Genomic DNA, 14,766 nt, shown 5'->3' with positions numbered 1-14,766 from the left:
CAAAGATGAGACTGTTGCTGAGAATGCACCTGCAGCTAGCCCCACACTGAATCGCTTTGTTCCACATGCACCCTTGACAACACCGAAAAATCACAGAAACTTTAAAAGGGGTGGGGTTCGCTGCCATAACTGTCAAGGTTGGGGCCATGTCCAAAAGCAGTGCCCTTCCCCTCACAAAACCACCAAGGCCTTAACATTGAACGGTAGCCCTTGGGACAGCCCAAAACCCACCGTGCTCCACCTTAAGTGCCAAAGCCAAGAAATGAGTATCCCCATGCGCCTCTATGAAGTGGAGGTATGTGCTGTTTTGGACAGTGGGGCCCGGAGGAGCGTGCTGCCGCTGCCCTACTACAACTCCATCCACCCAGACGTGAGGCCACCACTACAGCCCTTAGTTGTTGAGACCTTGCTTGGTCCTTGCTTGGTCCTTCCAGAGCCCGACCCCAGAAGACACCACAAGCTCCGATGGGAACTGTCCAGGTAGGAGCCCCAATGGAGCGCATTGCGCTGGACATTATGGGACCACTGAATGAGACAGAGCGCAGAAACCGATATGTGCTTGTGATACAAGACTACTTTACAAAGTGGACTGAAGCCTTTCCTATCCCAGATGAACGGCCTGCAACCGTTGCCGAGGTCGTTGCATCTGAGTGGGTGTGCCGCTACGGGATACCTCAAGCACTGCACAGTGACCAGGGACGCAATTTTGAATCTGATGTGTTCCAGGGGGTGTGCAGTTTGTTTGGCATAGACAAGACTCATACAACGCCATTCCGACCCCAGTCAGATGGCCAGGTTGAACGTTTTAATGCCACTCTCCAAAAGATCCTGGCCTCCACAGCAGAGCGTTGCCATTGGGACTGGGACCTGATGATCCCGTACGCTGTTATGGCCTACAGGGCGACCAAACACAGTGCTACAGGTTTCACCCCAAACTTCATGATGTTTGGCCGAGAACTGAGTGAGCCAGTGGACCTTGTCGCAGGTCTACCTCCTGATCCAGACAACCAACCCTGAGCTCCAGAGTATGTACAGCAAATGCGTGAGCGGCTGGAGCTGGCCCACCTCATCGCCAGGGAAGCCCTGCGTGAGTCAGTCACACGCGCAAAAAGGCAATGTGACAAGAACTGTTGCCACACACAGTACAAGACTGGAGATCCTGTGTGGTATCTCATCAAAGGAACATGTCACATCAAGAATAAGGTCAAAAAGTTCCTCCCATTGTATGAAGGACCATTCTTTGTCGTGGGGCAATTGGATGACCTAGTTTATCAGATCCAGAAGAACCCAAGGTCTAGAGTGAAAGTTGTCCACCATGACCAGCTAAAGCATTATCGCTGCCGCGAGCCCCTGGACAATACCTGGGTCCTTGATCAAGCTCATCAGTGGTCACCTACGGAGGTCCCACCACCAGCTTTAGAGGATGACCCAGCAGACCGTGATCTGGGTCTGCACAGTCTGTTCTCTACTGCAACTGGCAATGGCCCCAGCTCCTCTCAGCCATCTGTCTCTGTTGCAGCTGATCCCGCTCCAGTTGTGGTGATCCCATCGTCCCCTTCCCATGTGGACCATGAGAATGGTGGGGGTGTGGTGGGTGAGCCAGATCACCTGGGCCAGCAGTTTCAGCGACCAACTCGTCGGCGCAGAGCACCAGACCGGTATGGGGTGTGGATCACTTAGCTTGGTTTACCTACCATGGACAGTTCCAAGTAGGACTGAAGATTCAGTTCAAGTTTAAATCGTTTCAGCCTCCTACGCTGTTAGCTACAATGGTTTAAGAGAGCTATATTTTTCATTGTTTCAGTGTTTACATTTGGAAAAAAGGGGGAGTGAAGTATCTGAAGGACCTACGGGGTTATCTACATGCACCTATCCATTTGTATTTGTGCCTTCCTAGATGCTAGGATAAGTTAGTTATTCCCGGTCGCCATGTAATAGTTACAATTGTGTAATTTCTTTCCTACTTAACAACACTTGGAATTCTTTATTTTGCACATGTATGTACACCTTGCTTGAGCCAACGTTTTTGCCACTGAAGTGCACTAGTTGATACTATACCTCACCTTATATGCGGTAATGGCTAACACTTTTATCTCCTGTGGGCTCCAAGTGGTAAAGGGGATTGTGTACCAGTTTTATGCATTACAATGCTGGAGTGGAATTATTGTTTAATTGCCATCCAGAGTGGGGGTAGTGTTGCGGGAATTGCCGTCTTGTGTGTGGCTGGGTGCAGTGAGGAGTGTATGTGATGTGTGTGTGAGCATGCGCGTGAAGGAAACGCGGGGAGCGGAAAAAGAAAAGAGAGAGAGAGAGTGTGACACGGGTAGAGAGGGCGACCGGGAGCAGCGTTCTAACGGGCTACAGCCTATGCATTGTGCTTTGAAGTGTGCAGCGCTGTTATTAAAGCCTCATCTCTTCAGTACTCTCCGGTGTCTCGGCTGATTTCTGCCTGCCTCACTACTCCACAAAAGTGAAGGGAGTTAACCCCGAAGGAGGACAAACTTCGGCCCTGGAGGAAGCATCTCCCCTCGCGTCTCCCGACCACGGTCAGGGGACTGACGGCGAGGAATGGTTAACATGAGGATGAAGCATGACAACCAGAAACATGGTGCAAGGTGAGCAGATGACCTGTCAATGAACAGAGGGAAAAATGAAACAAAATATGAAACACACGAGGTTAATTAGGGAGAGTGGAAACATATAGGTCTATTCATCCCAGACATATTCCTAACAACACAGAGAAAGCAAAATGATGTGTTGGATTTTAATTACGATGAGAAAGAATATGAAGTCTTCATACCTCCCTCTTAGGCTGCCAAGCCTAATGCTACGACCACTCTCCAGGACGAGAATTAGAGCAGACCAGCCTCTCCCACCGTTTCCCACTGCAAAACGTGTGTAAACTGTTAAGAAATAAATATATATTCTTAATGCTTATTTGCTGATTAGATTGTTTTATGAGAGGCCCAGACTTGACTAGGTCACAGGCTGACAGGAAACTGCATGTTTGTGCAGAATATGAGCTGCAGATAGAGAGTGAAACTAAGTTCAGACGAGGGGTGACAGGTTGCCCTGGCAACAGACCTCAGAAAGGGGAAGTTATTGCAAGCTGCACAGGAAGTAAGACACAAAGAAAAGAGGAACTGGGTAAACGGAGTGTGTGTGTGTGACTGCCTGCTGCTGCTTCAGACTTGAGCTGGCGTTTCTGTGCTAAGTCTCCATTTTCCGGAAAATGTAAAATTAAAGATAATTTTTTTAAGTTAGACCACTTTGAGCCGTGTCTTTCTTGGCTGTTAAAGAATACAAAGAACGGAATTTAATACGTTTTGCAGTCGGAAACGCTAGGACAAATATATTAACTGAGACCACCAGATCATGTTAAGAGGGGAAGAAATTGCCCAGGCCATAAGGGCAGCAAAGCAGTTACTCTCTGTCTTCCTGGAGCTACCGGAAGAGGCAACTGTCTCTTGGAAGGACTGCCCGTTCAGCAGCAGAAGCCCTATACAGAATCTTCACTTAATTTTGAGGGCATGGGCAAACACGCCTTACTCTGCATGCCCCCCTATGGAACAGTTAGTCACAGCCCACCTCCATTTGCGGCTAGCTATGGCCTCCTCCAGGACCTCCAGAATCCCATCAAAATAAGACTGCTTTCAGTCCACCATGACTGAAAGGAGCAGAGCCAGATTGCTCAACCTGACAAACCTCTCAGAGAGGAAGGAGGAGGACATCTTGGACATGTTGATCATGCCTGACAACATTTTTGGGACTCCTCTGGCTTCCATGCAGCAGAAATGTGAGGTGAGGAAGAGGGATGATGAGGCCATCCCCGGAAAATTGAGCCAACAACATCTCTGGCCCTGTGACGAACGTTCGCGCAAGTGGTAACCCAGCCTCCCACTCAGTTCAAGATCCCAAAACAAATGAAGCCCCAGCCAGCCCTTCCATCTCCACTCAGGCGAGAGACGAGTGCAGGCTGTCAGCTCGTCAGTCAGCAGGCCAGGAAATAGGCGGCCTGACAGCCCTTCCTTTCCCACAGGTGGAGAAGCTGAATGTTCCCCATTCACTTGCTATGTTCTGAAGTGTGTTGCAAGGGCGATCATCGACCACTCGCACACACATGGTCTGCCTGAGAGGTTTGTCAAGTTGAGCTATCTGGCCCGTCCTCCTATACACTCCCCCCCCCTCTGATATCTCCCACTTATTCCAGAGTGAGGGAGAATCATCACACCCTGAGTTTGATAGCTCTGCTCTGGCCAATAGTGTTTTGGCTGACACAGCTTCTGTGCAGGCAGCCATGGAAACTCCCGCTGAGCAGGGACATGCTGCCACAGGCAGAGGGGAAAATTTTCCACCCACATCCAGACACTTTAGGTCTTACCTGTAAGCAGGTCACTCTAAGCTGATAAGGCACTATTTTAATGAATAAAAAACAAAATGTAACGGGTGTATTAAAAAATAATTTATATTTCACCAAAGATCAATCCTCTATTGTTATTTTGCTTTGTCAGTATTGGTTATTTATATGTGTTTATTTATACATACTCATTTTCTGTATTTGTATTTTGGGAGTTTTTATTTTGTTTGTGTGACCTTTGACTTCTCACAAAGTCACTTCCTGTGTTTGCGCACTATTATCCTCAGTCGGCTAGAGGCCCCGCTGAGGAGAGGTGAGCATACGCTAGTGTTCCCGGTTACAGAGCAATTAAACACAGTTAAAGATAACAAAAGCGATTCAAACACTGCTCGTTCCCTTTATGCATTTTGTCTCACAGTTTTGTTGGATGTTTTAGTGTGAATTGTTGTTTCTCTGTCGAGTACAGCACTTTATTGTAACATGCTAATTAGCCAAATTCAGGTTAGGGCGTAGGAGCAGATGGTGTCTCATGTGGTCCGCTATCTCAAAGGTGTGCATGCAGAAGACTAGGGCTGCACGATTTTGCAAAAAATGAGAATCACGATTTTTTTGCTTAGAATTGAGATCACGATTCTCTCACGATTTTCTTTTCCAGTATAAATATTTATTGCACTTATTAACTGCACATCAACTTCGTAACAGTTGAGACTGAACATAAAAACAATAAATGAACATAAAAACAATAAATGTCTCACATTTTGTCGTTGCCGCAAAATGTTGTACTGCTTGTAATTCCGTCTCCACCGTTGCTCGACACTGCGTGTATAGAGCAGGTAGTGCAACATTTGAAAAATAGTTGCGGGACGGCACTGTGTAGCGTTTGTCTAGGGTGTTGATCATTTTCCTAAATCCCTCGTTTTGCACAGTGTTGATGGGAGCCATATCTTTAGCCAGGTGATAAGTGATAGCCTCCGTAATTTCTTTGTGCCTGCGGGAGTTCGACGGGTATGGGGAAGCGGTGTATAAGGTTCCCGTTATTGATGTTTGGGTGGTTGACCGGGACGGATTTTCTCCTGTCACTTTCTTGGCCTTTACAGCTTCGTCATCTCTCACGTGCTCTCCGTTGTTTTTACCCTGCGGCTCCGCCCTTGTCATTTGTTGAGCAGGAAGAGTGAGCGCTTGTTTTCATGCAGATTATGTCCCGGATCATAATGCGGTATAATCGTCATCTTTTTTTCTTTTTTTTTTAAATCGTTGTCATTTGGAAATGAGATCGCACATAAGTATGAATTGAGATCGCGATTTTCTAACGATTAATTGTGCAGCCCTACAGAAGACCCATATGGTCACGATGCATTGTATTTTAATTTGTTATATATGCTTTAGGTATATTTGAGTATTTTAGCAGTTTGATTTGTTAATGAGATTTGTTGTGATGTTGCACCTCCGTCACCTAGAGGCCCCGCTGAGGAGAGCTATGCATGCAGAAGCCTAGTGCACATGAAGTTGCTGTAATGAGTTTTTTTTTTTTTTTTTTAACAGTTTTGGGAAAATAAACCCACCCCAGCTGGGAAAGCGAGAGATGACTCCTCTCATCATTCGCACAACACAACGCAGAGAACACGGCAATCAGAGTTTCAGGCCAGACCGGCTACAAAAGCATATACTCAAATGATTTATTTAGTCATTTTATATATAAAATAAAAATTCTTAAAACCCCTCATACAGATTTTGGTCTTTGTTTTTTTTAAAACACAAAAAATACTCTGTCCATGAAGTCAGAATAAACAAACCAATCCCCAACTGTTGTTACAGCCAGCCTGCAAGAACAGTTGCAGGGAGTGGTCGTGTTCTCCTCCTGGCAGATTTGCCCACTTGCTTCTTGGTGGAGCCTATGTGCCCTCGAAGTACATATGAGGAGAGTGATTGAAAGCCTATTTGTTTAATATGTGGCATGTGGTATTGTGCGACTTTAAAAAAATAAATGATTATAATGGAAAGCAGCTTTCACAATTTCATTTTACTATGGTCATGCAAGAGAAATTACTCTGGTATTACTTCACTGATATCTTTATTGTTGAATATTCTTTTTCATTTATATTAAGTTGTGATTTCAATTCTATGGTCATTTAGATTCTATAATAGTACCATAACAGTGGCACACGCAGATACTGAAACAACAAATTCAAAGAAAAAAGAAGATTGCTGCTACTAAAACTGACTAAAGTTAAAATTATGTCTACATCTTACTCCTGAAAAATAGAAAGGAGCAGAATCTCTTTGGTCACAGAAAGACTAAATCTTTTACATCAGATGGCAGAGGGCACTGCAGACGTTCAAGTCTAAATCCTTTTTTAATATTTTGTGGCAATTTTGGATGTAACTCGAGTTTTCAGCAACTTCTTTAATGACTCTTTGATCTCCTGTGTCTGAAGAACATAGATAATTGGGTTTAACATGGGAGGCAATACAGTGGTAATAGAAAGGCTTATGATTCTAGCATTTGGATGTATTACACTCCCAAAGATATACACAAATGTAATAGGAAGGAAATAAATTGCCACTAATGAAAGGTGACCTGTGCAGGTTTTGAAAGCTTTAACTCTTTCCCTAAATGTAGAAACTTTTGACAAAGAATAGCCAACACAGCAATAACTTCCCACGATAAATGCCAGTGGAAACCCAAGAATTATAACAGGTGCCAAACCAGCGATTGCACGATTGGGGGTAACATCATTGCAGCCAAGACGATACATAGGACCATGATCACAATAATAGCTCTGAATAATTACAGACTTACAAAAAGAAAGTCTTGTGAGAAGGCCAACTGTAATGAGCATAAGAGTTATGGCAAAAAGCCAGAAAAAAGCGATCAAAGATAAAATGAGCTTGTGGCTCACTCTCATTTGATAGTGCAGCGGGTACATGATAGCCATGACTCTGTCAAATGACAATACAACCAGATTAAAAGCCTGCATTGAAACTAGCAGAAAACAGAAAAACATGAAAGCCATGCAGTGATTGTAGGAAATATAATAATGGTTAAACAGAAAAATGTCAACAACCTTTGGCACCAAAGCACAGCTACTTAACAGGTCTGTAAATGCAAGGTTAAAAACAGCAATATATTTAGGGCTTCTTAACATATGATCCAATGTTAATACAATCATCACTAATGTGTTTCCCATCACTGCAAGAATGTAAATAAAACACAGAAAGACAAAATAATATCTAATATTAGGTATGCCAATAAAACCACTTATTATAAAATATGCAGGTCGCACAAAGGTGATGTTGTTCTCAGCAGCTGACTTAATAAATTCCATGTAAAGAGCTTCTGTTAATCTTCTATCATTCTCTGTACTCTATCCTTTGTGTAGGCTGCCTCTAGTTTGTGAAGGCTAGCTACAAATATAAGCAGAGCAACTTTGTGCTCTGATACTTATAGCAGTGCTCTGTTCTCTTGTGTACTGCTCTCCTCATTCCTACATACATGCATACATGGCTAGAAGGCCCTGGTTAGATCCGAAAGACCGGCTGCATTGATAAGGTGTGCAGGGGCCTGCCCATGTATAGCTTTATATGTAAATAACATAATTTAAAGTGGATTCTGAATTTCAGTGAAAGCCAGTGAAGGGAAGCAAGGATAGGCTTAATATGTGACTGCTGGCTAGTTTTCGTTAGCAGCCTTGCTGCTGCGTTCTGAACTAATTGGAGATGAACTATGAAAGAACAGAGAGAGGTACATGAAAAGTGAATTGTAATGATCAACACAGGAGAAAATTAAAATGTCTACTAAAAGTTCAAGATGATAGACTCACAGTAAATGGTTGTTGTTCGCAATATTTCTCAGATGAAGGAAACAAGACTGGGTAACCTTTGAGATATGAGTTTCAAAATTCAAGTGTTGATCTTGGTATCAAAAAGGATACCAAGGTTTTTAACCAGATGATTTGATGTTATCAGCGAGGGGGCTGGTGTACTGGCTAACTTTGAATGTTTGGGCCGAGCACTAGAACCTCAGTTTTACTTGAATTGAGATGGAGGAAATTAGAATACATCCAAATAGTAACACATGAGCCGTGCAGATGACAACATACATTGATTAATATAAATTCATATTACTCATTTTACCGACCCAGCTAGTCTTAGAGTGTCCAACAAGATTTTGATGTAATGTAATATAGGTGAATATTGTGTTTTCCTGACGATGGACCTGACCTCTGCCTTTCATTCTGTTGACCATCATATTTTGCTTGACTGGCTGAGACGTTCTACCTGAGTTTGCATAGCTTCCACCTACAGTCCATACACATGCAGTTAGTGGGGTTAGGTTAATTGGTGATTACAAATTGTCCATTGGTGTGAGTGTGAATGTTTGTCTATCTGTTTTTTTTCTTCTTTTTTTTTTAAGTTTTAGCCTGTGTGAAGAGCTCAATCTGGGACACACATACACACACACCCACATAAACTGCTCATTTATTTTTTCTCCCTGCTTATTTTAAAAATGCTGCCATACACCCCCTTTAAAAAAAAACCCAAGTTAGACCCTTCTTTTACTAGCAGTTACAGGCCAATCTCAGAAATGCCGTTAATTGCCATGATTTTAGAAAAGTTTGTGGCTAAGCAGCTTATAGCAGTTTTAGACAAACATAATATCCTGGACAAATTCCAGTTTGGCTTTCGTAGAGCTCATTCTACCAAAACAGCCCTTCTTAGAGTTTCCAGTGACATTCTCATGCAAAGCGATGCAGGGAAATGTTCTGTTCTCCTGAAGTTGGACCTCACGTCGGCCTTTGACACCACTGACCATCACATTCTGCTTGAAAGGCTGAAATAACGGGTCGGTGTATCTGGATCTGTAGAGTGGTTCTCCTCGTATCTGTCTGAACGGTATTTTTCCGTGGCAGTCTCTCAATACAGGTCATCTTCTACTTCCCTCAGCTATGGTGTGCCACAAGGTTCTTTGTTTTTAATATATCTACTTCTTCTCCAGCTTATTTTGAGCCATTTTGAGGACATTTACTACCACTGCTACACAGATGATATGCAATTATACATTATACATTTCTTTTAAGTCCCAAGTTGTTTCTAAGCTGCAGATTCTAAATGAGTGCTTAGAATCCATTCAAGGTTGGATGGCCGGCAACTTCCTCCAACTTAATGAAGGAAAGACTGAAGTCCTTGTATGCGCTCCTGACAGACATGTACCTAATTATGAAGCTGTTGGTCCTCTTTCCACATTTGTGAAATCGTCTATCATGAACCTAGGGGTAATTTTTGAACCGGCTCTCAATTTGGATGTTCACATCAAATCTCTGGTTCGGTCCTGCTTTTATCATTTAAGAAACATTTCTAAATTGAGCCCTATTGTAACTCGCACTGAACTGGAGATTGTTGTCTATGCATTCATTTCATCACGATTGGACTACTGTAATTCCCTATTTACACGTCTAAGCAAGGGCTCCCTGGAGCGTCTGCAGATTGTCCAAAATGCTGCAGCAAGGCTTCTGACCAAAACATCTAAGTACTCTCATGTGACACCGATGCTAATACAGCTGCATTGGCTCCCCATCAAATTCAGAGTCCATTTTAAGATTCTGGTTCTGGCCTTTAGAGCTCTTCGTGGACAAGCACCAGCCGACATCATTGAACTTTTACAGCCCTATGTCCCCAGCAGGTCTCTGAGGTCATGTGATCAGGGCCTCCTTGTTATTCAGCATACAAGGCTGAGAACTAAAGGAGACAGAGCTTTTCCCCCTGTGGCCCCCGGACTGTGGAACTCTCTCCCACTGAGCTTAAGATCGGTGGACTCAGTAGTCTCTTTTAAAAAACAACTAAAAACACATCTTTTTAGAATTGCATTTTGTTAACCTCTGTCTGTTTTTGTTTTATACTTTGCCATCCCTGTGTGAAGCACTTTGTGATCTTTTTATCTAGAAAGGTGCTATAAAAATAAAATTTTACTTACTTTACTTACTTATAATAATTTCTCTAGAAACACTAGTTAGAAAAACAAATGGTTAATCATTACTATCTACTCTCTCCATACATGCAGAGCTCCTGTTAGATGTGTTAAATGTGTTTCCAGACGTCCCTGTTACTTTTCCTCTGTACAAGTGATTCATCCTGATTAGTCAAAATCAGTGTTATGACTATGATACGTATGTCATAACCACAAACCCTTCTGTAACCTAATGGCATAACCTGAAATGAGCCTCCCTCCACATGCAGTTACATTGTCAGGAGTTTTCCTGTATTGCAACTCAGGTCAGAATAAAGACACTCAGACAGGTTAGCGTGTACACGGGTGAGACTCACGGAGACTCGCACCCTGGAACAGTTGTCAGGCTTTATTTATACCTCAAGCATATTCGTGTAGCATGTACAGGGTGTACAGGAAGAGATAAAATAGAACTGTGCTGCATGCAGGCTTCCTGTTGAACAGAGCATAACTTCTCTATTTAAGCTGAATACTGAAAGAGCAAACACATCTAGATAATGAAATGTACTTTTAAGCATAACATAATAAAAATGCTAAAATCCTAAAATCCCTTAACATACATGTTGTCATAAATGCTGCCAATGGTACCTGCATAGGCTCTACTTTGGTTCACTGCAAAAGCATAATTCAGGGATTACACTTAAATGTTTCACCATCTCAATAACAGTGTTGTGGTAGTTACTCAAAAAAAGTCATACAATTGTTGGGTTTTTCTCTGCATGTATTATTGTAGGTCTACTTTACAATATAAAGCACCTTGAGGCAACTGTTTTTGTGATTTGGTGCTGTACAAATACAATTGAATTGAATTGAGACTCTAGTATTTTATGAATCTGTTACTTAATATTATTAGCAGATGCATGTAAACTTGTGCAGTTTATGAAGGTAGGCATGGTAATGAAACGAAAGAAATAAGAAATTATTTTTTCAAATATATGCATTTTTAAAATTTTATGTGATGAAAATGATGTTTAAAATCTGTCATACGGAATAACATATTTTATCATTTTTAATAGTAGAAATACTATGTGTCCATAAAAGTCATAACAAAAAAACTTCACACACAAAGTTCACAACTTTTGTTGTTTTGTTTTTTTGGCCATGTGTTGTAGAAAAATATATGAAGAGAGTGTCTGGATATCTGAAGAATAGCTTGCACTGCATTATGTGACTTAAGAAAATATACCAGGCAGCATTTTCAGTTTCAGTTTAATATGGTCATACAAAACCTATATCAGTATGAACAAAAAATTATATTATAATTTATAATTAATTTATAGCCGTATTTTCGCTTTTATTTATACTTACTTGCAGTATTCTGAGTTCCAATAAAGTTAATAGCATAATTTCAATATAGTCCAATATAGACCTCTATAATGTGTGTTAGTCTTTAAATCACAAACTTGCCCACTTGTTTGTGGATTTAGGTTCTTCTTTGAAATGCACACCTACACATACAATATTAGTGCGCCCCTTAATTTCCTAAGAACATAAAATAATTTAGATTTTATAATTTTATTAACAGTGATGCTGCCACTGTGACACTGATTAAAGTTGATGTAACATCTACATGTTAAAGGGTTACTCCAACAAAATACAAGTGAGGACAATTTCTTTGATCACAGAAAAATCTGAATTTACTGATTTTCGGATTCATATTTTAAACTTTTTTTTTTTTAAATAATTTTGATTTACAGTGACAAATACATAGTATTTTTACCAGTGAAGACTGATATGAAGACTGGTCCATTAGTCTTTTATTAAGACTAATGTCTGTGTCTTAAGATGCAGTATTCTGAAAATACTTTTCAGCTTTAAAAAACCTTTTACATCAGATAGCAGAGGACACTGCAGAAATTCAAGTCTAAATTCTTTTTTAATATTTTGTGACAATTTTAGATGTAACTCGAGTTTTCAGCAATCTCTTTAATGACTCTTTGATCTCCTGTGTCTGAAGAACATAGATAATCGGGTTTAACATGGGAGGCAATACAGTGGTAATCGAAAGGCTTATGATTCTAGCATTTGGATGTATTACGTTCCCAAAGATATACACAAATGTAATAGGAAGGAAATAAATTGCCACTAATGAAAGGTGACCTGTGCAGGTTTTAAAAGCTTTCATTCTTTCTCTATTTGTAGAAATTTTTGACAAAGAATAACCAATACAGCAATAACTTCCCACGATAAATGCCAGTGGAAACCCAAGAATTAGAATTGGTGCCATAACAGCGATTGTACGATTGGGGGTAACATCATTGCAGCCAAGACGATACATAGGACCATGATCACAGAAATAGCTTTGAATAACGACAGACTTACAAAAAGAAAGTCTTGTGAGAAGGCCAACTATAATGAGTATAAGAGTTATGGCAAAAAGCCAGAAAAAAGCGATCAAAGATAAAATGAGCTTGTGGCTCACTCTCATTTGATAGTGCAGCGGGTACATGATAGCCATGACTCTGTCAAAGGACAATACAACTAGATTAAAAGCCTGCATCGCATATAAAGTAAAGCTGAAAAACATAAAAGTCATGCAGTCATTGTAGGAAATATAATAATGGTTTAACAGAGAAATGTCAAGAACCTTTGGCATCAAAGCAGAGCTACTTGACAGGTCTGTAAATGCAAGGTTAAAAACAGCAATATATTTAGGACTTCTCAAAGTATGATCCAATGTTAATACAGTGATCACTAATGTGTTTCCCACCACTGCAAGAATGTAAATAAAACACAGAAAGACAAAATAATATCTAATATTTGGTATGCCAATAAAACCACTTATTATAAAATATGCAGGTCGCACAAAGGTGATGTTGTTCTCAGCAGCTGAGTTAATAAATTCCATGTAAAGAGCTTCTGTTAATCTTCTATCATTCTCTGTGCTCTATCCTTTGTGTAGGCAGCCTCTATTTTGTGAAGGCTAGCTACAAATATAAGCAGAGCAACTTTGTGCTCTGATACTTATAGCAGTGCTCTGTTCTCTTGTGTACTGCTCTCCTCATGTGTGTGCATGTGTGCATAGGTACACAGTTCAGCAGCCAGCCAAACACCATTCAAAAGAATATGGGAGTCAGATTATAGCGTCCAAGCTCCAGGTGCTTTATTTTACGTTGCAGCCATACAGCAGGTCACAGTGGCTGTAATGGACTACCTGGGTTCACAAATGTTATCCACCCACTTAAAAAAATAAATAAATAAATTAGGCTTTTCCCTTGTCTTCTTGACAGCTACAGGTCAATCTCATAATTCCCATTCATTTCAGATTTCAGAAATGATTGTGGCTACAAATAATATTATTATTGTTAATAACAATAACTTAATTATATCACCCTTTCAAAACATCAAGTTACAAAGTGCTTCACAGTTCAAATAAAAGCCACACATAGAAGTTAAATCTACATGTTAAAACATAGAGACCCATAAACAGGCGTATAATCAGCCATACTGACAGACATTCATTCATACATGGTTTCAATCTATAGCCAAATATGAAGGGGAACAAATTAAGGAAACAACACTAACCTATAAAAATGAGTTTTCAGCAGTCGCTTAAAATAAATAACAGAGTCAGTCGACCTGATTGACCGAGAAAGGCTGTTCCACAGTTTGAGCACTACAACATCAAAAGCACAATCACCACTTGTTTTAAAATTAAAGCGAGGGACAGGTAGAAGGCAGTGTTGGGAAGGTCACTTCCCAACACTGCCTTCAGGATCCAACAGCAGCCACTAGGCCCAGGATTTTCAATCAGCCTCTAGGCCCAGGCTCCTCCAGAAAGGCACCAACAATTAAACTGACACTGACTTCAACGGGCCATCACAACCAGCCACTAGGCCCAGGATCCTCCAGCAGCCACTAGGCCCAGGCTCCTCCAGCAGCCACTAGGCCCAGGATCTTACAGCAGCCACTAGGCCCAGGATCTTCAATCAGCCTCTAGGCCCAGGCTCCTCCAGAAAGGCACCAACAAGTAAACCGACACTGACTTCAATGGGCCATCACAAGGTAACACCAATCTCAATATTTTCAAAATGCCGCCTAAAAAAGCAAACCCAGGGGTTGAAGAGGAGTTGGAGGAGATTAGGAAATCGCTTAATTATATGAACTGAGCAAAGTGGCTAAACAACAGGGTATGCTACATAACCTAATGGATGAGATAAAACAACTAAAAAACTTGATAAAGGAGAAGGACAAGAAAATAGACAACTTGGAACGGCGAATTGAGGACCTTGAACAATACACAAGAATGGATGACTTAGTGATAAGTGGACTGGAGATGCAACACCGAACCTATGTCAGAGTAACAGCTGGCGGAGGTAAAGACGGTGAAGATGCCCCGGTAGAGGAGCTGCAAACGCTTGAACAGCAAGTGATAAAATTCCTTCAAACGAAGAATGTAAGTATT

General features: G+C 41.3%; 2 protein-coding genes across 2 annotated transcripts; both read right to left on the bottom strand.

The window, feature by feature from the left end:
- Positions 1 to 6,711: 6,711 nt before the first annotated feature.
- Positions 6,712 to 7,683, bottom strand: LOC109203819 (olfactory receptor 1500-like). Its single transcript, XM_019363555.1, has one exon. It carries the CDS (start codon positions 7,681 to 7,683, stop codon positions 6,712 to 6,714), a length of 972 nt encoding a protein of 323 aa, XP_019219100.1.
- Positions 7,684 to 12,237: 4,554 nt separating this feature from the next.
- On the bottom strand, positions 12,238 to 13,209 carry LOC106096808 (olfactory receptor 1500-like). The gene has a single exon (XM_019363557.1). The coding sequence runs from the start codon at positions 13,207 to 13,209 to the stop codon at positions 12,238 to 12,240; it is 972 nt and encodes a 323-aa protein (XP_019219102.1).
- Between the last annotated feature and the right edge of the window lie 1,557 nt (positions 13,210 to 14,766).

This window comes from Oreochromis niloticus, linkage group LG10 (assembly GCF_001858045.2).
Source record: "Oreochromis niloticus isolate F11D_XX linkage group LG10, O_niloticus_UMD_NMBU, whole genome shotgun sequence".
In the NCBI taxonomy this organism is placed as follows: domain Eukaryota; kingdom Metazoa; phylum Chordata; class Actinopteri; order Cichliformes; family Cichlidae; genus Oreochromis; species Oreochromis niloticus.
Note: the sequence above shows the minus strand (reverse complement) of the source record. Positions and strands in the feature narration are given on the sequence as shown.

Coding starts and splice junctions, on each gene's coding strand:
- LOC106096808 (XM_019363557.1), bottom strand. CDS start 13,209: ATGGAATTTATTAACTCAGCTGCTGAGAACAACATCACCTTTGTGCGA.
- LOC109203819 (XM_019363555.1), bottom strand. CDS start 7,683: ATGGAATTTATTAAGTCAGCTGCTGAGAACAACATCACCTTTGTGCGA.